The 6,780-nt window shown below is 39.0% G+C and overlaps 1 protein-coding gene across 1 annotated transcript; it reads right to left on the bottom strand.

Moving 5' to 3' along the window:
• Positions 1–3,460: 3,460 nt before the first annotated feature.
• Positions 3,461–5,390, bottom strand: LOC145889900 (arylamine N-acetyltransferase 1-like). The gene is made up of 5 exons (XM_082980950.1): positions 5,208–5,390; positions 4,694–4,843; positions 4,310–4,428; positions 3,908–3,984; positions 3,461–3,840 (listed from the first exon to the last, which is right to left on the bottom strand). Exons 1-5 carry the CDS (start codon positions 5,388–5,390, stop codon positions 3,461–3,463), a joined length of 909 nt encoding a protein of 302 aa, XP_082837076.1.
• Between the last annotated feature and the right edge of the window lie 1,390 nt (positions 5,391–6,780).

Below are 6,780 nucleotides of genomic sequence, written 5' to 3'. Positions count from 1 at the left end.
TGCGACCAACAAGAATTTCGTGGCCCGGCCTCCTGTCGAAATAAATTCGCAAACCTCCTTGCAAACTTTAAAAAAAAACTAAAAAACGCATTTTCACATATTTGAAATTAACTTGCTTTGGGTCAAGGTACGAAAACAGAGGGCCCTTGTCTGCAACATGCCTTTTGCCCGATAAATTGGTGTCCAACATCTGATGGTAACGGGAAACGGTAACTGTGGTGAAAAAGTATACTGTCAATTCAACTTTTTGTTTAGTACTACAAGAACAACAGCGACAGGAACATAAAGAACAAGAGCAAAAAGGGGAGGAAGGAGAAAAACATCAACAGCAACAACAGCAAGCCCAACAACAAGAAGTGCAACAACAGCAAGCCCAACAACAAGAAGTGCAACAACAGCAAGCCAAACAACAAGAAGTGCAACAACAGCAAGCCCAACAACAAGAAGTGCAACAACAGCAAGTCCAACAACAAGAAGTGCAACAACAGAAAGTCCAACAACTATTAGTGCAACAACAGCAAGCCCAACAACAAGAAGTGCAACAACAGCAAGCTCAGCAACAAGAAGTGCAACAACAGCAAGCCCAACAACAAGAAGTGCAACAACAGCAAGCCCAACAACAAGAAGTGCAACAACAGCAGGCCCAACAACAAGAAGTGCAACAACAGCAAGCCCAGCTACAACAGCAAGCCCAAAAACAAGAAGTGCAACAACAGAAAGTCCAACAACTATTAGTGCAACAACAGCAAGTCCAACAACAAGAAGTGCAACAACAGCAAGCCCAACAACAAGAAGTGCAACAACAAGAAGTGCAACAACAGCAAGCCCAGCAACAACAGCCAGCCCAACAACAGGAAGTGCAACAACAGCAAGCCCAACAACAAGAAGTGCAACAACAGCAAGTCCAACAACAAGAAGTGCAACAACAGCAAGCCCAACAACAAGAAGTGCAACAACAGCAAGCCCAACAACAAGAAGTGCAACAACAGCAAGCCCAGCAACAAGAAGTGCAACAACAGAAAGTCCAGCAACAAGAAGTGCAACAACAGCAAGCTCAGCAACAAGAAGAACAAAAACAGCAAGCCCAACAACATGAAGTGCAACAACAGCAAGCCCAGCAACAAGAAGTGCAACAACAGCAAGCCCAACAACAAGAAGTGCAACAACAGCAAGCCCAACAACAAGCAGTGCAACAACAGCAAACCCAGCAACAAGAAGTGCAACAACAGCAAGCCCAGCAACAAGAAGTGCAACAACAGAAAGCCCAGCAACAAGAAGTGCAACAACAGCAAGCCCAACAACAAGAAGTGCAACAACAACAAGCCCAGCAACAAGAAGTGCAAAAACAGCAAGCCCAACAACAAGAAGTGCAACAACAGCAAGCCCAGCAACAAGGAGTGCAACAACAGCAAGCCCAGCAACAAGAAGTGCAACAACAGCAAGCCCAACAACCTTTCGATGGTCTCTGTTGCGGAATGGCCATTTGTTGCTCTGAGTTCTTTGGAGTAATCGGTCGATCGTGTTTGTTTGAAAAGAATTGATGGTCAGGTTACCTAACAAATACGGCAACTATTCGATGTGCTTGTTGTTTAGCGTTATTTAACTGCAAATGCTGAATTCCTTTTGTCTGATATTAACCATGCAGGAAAAGTGACACTAACTGTGGGTCAGTAACATTTGTGCATATTTTTACCCCATAGCGAACAAAGCGGATACTATATTTTCATATCTTGAGTGTGTTGCATTTGTGATTGGATTCATTTGAATCCTGTGTGCCATGTGATGAGATTTAGCGGGTTCATCTCAACTTGCTATACAGCGACAGAAAATGTTTAGCGGGAAACAGACTTCAGAACCGCTTCAATGGACCATTATAGTAAAATAAAATTTCCTAAAAAAAAAAGTAAGCGAGCCTGGTGACTTTGTGATGGCAAGTTTTTTTCTCTTTTCTTCATTCATTTTTCTTTTTAGCATCAACTCTGAATCTATTTTTCGAATTCGGTCTCTGCCAGGGTGGTTCCCAAAAAATTTAAGTTTTTGCCTTTGATGTGAATACAAGCGATGCTGGTTTGTCGAAAAAGCTTTTTCATGAGTTTGAAAATAATCACGTTCAGCTTTGAAGTTTGTGTATTCATAGCATGATTGTGTTGTGAAATTGTACAGCATATTCAAACCTTTGCGCGGTATTTGAGCATATTCCTCCGCCATTCTCCTGACAAATCAACTGTTACACAAGCTACACCACAGCATAATTTTAGCAATCTATTTTAATTGCAATGTTGTTTTGACAACAGATGGTAAAACGTTGGGATGTGTTTATTTAATAAAAGACGAATGTTTTAATTTTTGATGGAGGGATGAGAGGTTTAAAAAGACGAATAGAAAAAAACATGCTTGATGTGTATTTCACTATTTCACTTAAAAGGACACAATTCAATTTGTCTTTAATGGTCTTTACTGTAAATTGCGTGGCCCTTTTAAAGCTTAAAAACAAATTTGTCCAAATACGTTAAATGTTCGCAGGACCAGGTCTGTTTGTTGTGGGTAGCATGCATACCTACTGTGCTTGCAATAATCTCCAATAGAGCTGATCGTAAAGCATTCTGAGAGGCCAATAATACATTTGTAGAAATTACAGTATGAGCAGTGGTACAGGATATTACAGACATATGTACTAACAAGCTAAATATTACTCATAGCTACAAGTTTGGTCATGCCATAACTAAATCACGCAGAGAAAAAAAGTTAAAAGTAAACTTAATGTGTGACAGTGTGCGCCAAAATATGCTGATGTTTTCCAACTTACCTCGACAATTTTCTTGTAAATGTGATTCAAGTCCAGTCTCCCCTTCTCGCCACCAAACAAATTGAGATTCTCAAACGGAATAAAAGCGGTTGCAATCTTTTAAAATTTAGATACCGTATTTACTTATAAGGTTATTAACCTACCGTTTGTATGGATTATAATCGAGGGCGGCTTACATTATTTAATGTCACGCCGATATTTTGTCTGCGCTCTGTGTTTTAATAAAATTTACCATCAACTCGCTCCATCAGAACAATACGTTTTATCGCCCATGGCGTATCTGACAATTTTAAACGACAGTTTTGTTGCAAATTATTGTTGTAGGACAACTAAGTTCAACTTCAACATTTATGACCTATCTGGAAAGCGTCGCATGCGGCTTACAATCGAGTAAATACGGTATGCACTCCACAAGATTGCATGATAACTTTTCTTTCTGCGGTATGGAAATCGTAGGTTGCTAAAGACGAATACAAGAAATATTTTTTCCAATGTGCTTCGGCGATATTCGTGACAGGTTTATTTCCTTCTTAAATGTTCCATTAAAGAGTTATTGCAAGTAGTAGGGCGCAAACATCGCACTGATTGAAGTGGTAAATTTGAATATATGTGCAGAATAAAATAATCTGGAGCTGCCTTAATTACTATAAACTGCTATATTCGTTGTGATTTTGGTTGAAAATCCTCAGGGGTTTTTAATTTAAACCGATCTATAATGACGTCATCTATTTCGTCACTTGACAACATGGTCTTTTTTCTTTTCATTATTAACTCCGAATCTATTTTAATAAAGTCGGTCTCTGCCAGGGTGGTTCCACACAAATTAAAGCTTTTGCCTTCAAAGTGAATACAAGAGATGCTGTTTTGTCGAAAATAGCTTTTCTCATCACTTTGGAAATAATCATATTCAGCTTTGAAGTCGGTGTATTCGTAGCATGGTTGTGTTGTGAACTTGTACAATATATTCCAACCTTTTGCGCGATATTTTGAGCTCTTGTAATATGGATTGCAGTCTGATGCTTGTATGCCGTTACCTATGAAATATGAATGTTCAAAAATTTATGATGTGTTTGTGCAAGAGAAACGTTTTTCTACACTCACCTTCTGCATCCACCTGGTTTAACCACTTGCTATCAAGGTAGAAAGTATTTTCATCGTCAGCATTTACTCGACGAAGCCTGCAGAGTAATTGAAATGTAGGAGCGAAAACACGTTTGGTAAAAAAATTCGTGTTTGCAACAACAAAATTTAAACCCCAGGCAATGCTTACACTTAATTATAGAAACATACTAAAACCAAGTAGGTACAGCTACATAAGTGTGGACCCTAAAAATGCATTGTCCCGCTATTCCTTAAGCGTTTTCCAATAATTGTCGGTAATTTGTAAGGAATGTTACAGCATGAATGTGAAATTTGTGAGCGAATAACTAAACTTTTAAGCTTGTGGCATTTCAGAGAAATTTTCGAATGCGTATCTGGATTTTTGCATAAACTTTGCCTGACCTGAAAACTCCGTTAGGTTGTTCTTGTTCGATGTTTTCTTTAAATGCGATTGGATAAAAACACGTATGTTGTCCAAAACCTGCGTCGCACAAAAACTTTTCTCCGCCTTCGAGCGAAACCTGAATGAATATTAGTATACTGCAAGCACGGATGTCCTCAGAAACATTTTCGGGTTAAGGGATAAAAAAGTTATTTTTGTGTTTTCGCCAAATGCCGCCTTGTCTCCCCCTTGCGGACTACATATTTTAGTACTAATTTACTCTTTGGGGAATTGCAGAAACATACCATTATCAAAAGTTTACCAGCACATATTTTATCATAAATAAGTAAAAACGCAACAAGTAATAACATATGTTTTTTTGCATTAATGCGTGTTTGACTCACCAACAGGAGCAAATGACTCTTCACGATGTCAAACTCGTCATCACTTGTCATGTAAACCTGACTTTGAAGGATTTTCACATTGAACTTGAGTTGCCGAAGCAACCAACAGAACAATGCGTTTATTTCGCAGCAAATTCCGCCGCTCTTCCCCTTTATACCAGGACATGTTACAAAGTCAAATCAATCATATGTATTTTGCGCAAAAAATAACTGCCGAAATAAACAATGGCGAAAAGAAACAAAATACTTGGTTTTCGTTCAAACCCTAAAGGTTAGCAGGTCGTGTGTCAATAAAAAATATTCCAGCCGAATGCAAGGAAACGTTTACAACTGCAAGAAGTGGATACTAATAAGTTGTACCACAAAGTGGAGACTAGTGTGCCTGCTAGTGTTAAAACTAGCACAGTGCCACTCAACAGTTGCACTGATGAGACCTTACAGGTCGAAACAGTGCGTGTACACACCCTGTCTGCAGCTTTACATTAAATGTTTTACTTATTTTCAAATTCATTACCTCGACAATTTTCTTGTAAATGTGATTCAAATCCAGTCTCCCCTTCTCGCCGCCAAACAAATTGAGATTCTCAAACGGAATTTTACACAAATGAGCCGATTGCAATCGCTTCAAATTCTCAAAACTCGGTTCCAAATCACTTTCTTCTATTCCCAAACGTTTTAGGTAATTCCCCACATCCATGACAGAGGCAACAGTAAACACGAAATTCTGATCGATTTTAAGTTTGCAGTCGTTACTGTAGTTGCAAAGAAGCTTCAAATTCAAGTCTGAAATTAGGATGTTACCATTTCACTTTGCATTTGTACAAAGAAGGCCCTTGTAAGACTCTAACCACCACGATACATATGCTCAAAAGAAGCCGGGTTCATAAAAAAAGGCTGCAGATCACCTTTTCAAATTAATTGCCAGAATAACAAACTCTTCCTCAAAATAAATTTGATGACAATGTATCTGTTCTGCTTCAATATTCAGCTGAAGTTCAATTTACTTTAGTACTCATGTGCGCATGTACGTAAAGCTGGTCTGAATGCACGCACAATCTGATTTGCGGCGCTTCAGAGCAGGCACGCTTCCTCGTGTTAATATTTAACTGTGACCAACGCGCAAACGCCCTAGAGCTGTTTTACTCAACCTTTTTTCCCTATCTTGGTCACGCCTATTTGGTTTTTGTGTTCAAACACTTTTTTACCCAGCATTGCTGCCCACTTAAAAACAGCGTCATGGTCCACTGGTTAAAAGCATGAGGGTCCTAGAGCGATGGCTCCAAACTATTTTGGTTGGCGATTTGCTTGTGTTAATAACTACGCCAAAACTGTAACAACAATTATATTCAGTGCAAACGTCAACAAGCAATTGTTTCGTACATAACCTACCATATACCACGGAAAGCGCAGCAAAAAAATACACACAGAAGCACAATGTATCTTTGACTTTCAACATTAAATTCGCACATCCGATTATATTTTACGAACAATAGACGATTTAGTAAATCTGTCTTACAGATCATGCAGCTGACGTATAACTGCGGGAAAATATATCACTGTGATGTAGGTTGAAAATCTGCTGGAGGTTTCAACCTAAACCGATTGATGATGACGTCATTTGATTCGTCACTGGTCAAAGTGGTCTTGTTTCTTCTCAGGAGCAACTCCGTATCTCTTTTGACGAATTCGGTTTCTGTCAGGGTGGTTCCCCACAAGTTGCAGATTTTTCCACAGTGGTAATTTGAGGTGAAGCTGTTTTGCCGAAAAAAGCTTTCTTCGTCAGTTTGAAAATAATCGTACTCGTCTTTGAAGTCGGTGTATTCGTAGCAGGGTTGTGTCGTTAACTTGCACAATATATTCCAACCTTCTGTGCGATATTTTGAACCCTTGTAATATGGATTGCACTCCGATGCCTCGGTGACGTTACCTATGTAGAGCAAAAAATATTATTTCGGTATCTTTTTTGAAAACTGTTTCACGTGTTTTTATTAAATCATGCGTATTTTGCGCAAAAAAACAACTACGCAGATGAACAAAACCCAATAAATAACATGGGCACCGATAAAACCATAAAGGTTATCAAGTCA

Source organism: Ascidia mentula, chromosome 2 (assembly GCF_947561715.1).
Source record: "Ascidia mentula chromosome 2, kaAscMent1.1, whole genome shotgun sequence".
NCBI lineage: Eukaryota > Metazoa > Chordata > Ascidiacea > Phlebobranchia > Ascidiidae > Ascidia > Ascidia mentula.
This window is presented reverse-complemented; position numbering and strand designations above follow the sequence as displayed.

Excerpts from the sequence above, each read along its gene's own strand:
- LOC145889900 (XM_082980950.1), bottom strand. The coding sequence starts at position 5,390 with ATGGATGTGGGGAATTACCTAAAACGTTTGGGAATAGAAGAAAGTGAT. Across the intron at positions 4,844-5,207 it reads TTTACAAGAAAATTGTCGAG|GGGAAGAGCGGCGGAATTTG; the intron begins GTAATGAATTTG and ends CCTGGTATAAAG. Across the intron at positions 4,429-4,693 it reads AGAGTCATTTGCTCCTGTTG|GTTTCGCTCGAAGGCGGAGA; the intron begins GTGAGTCAAACA and ends ATATTCATTCAG.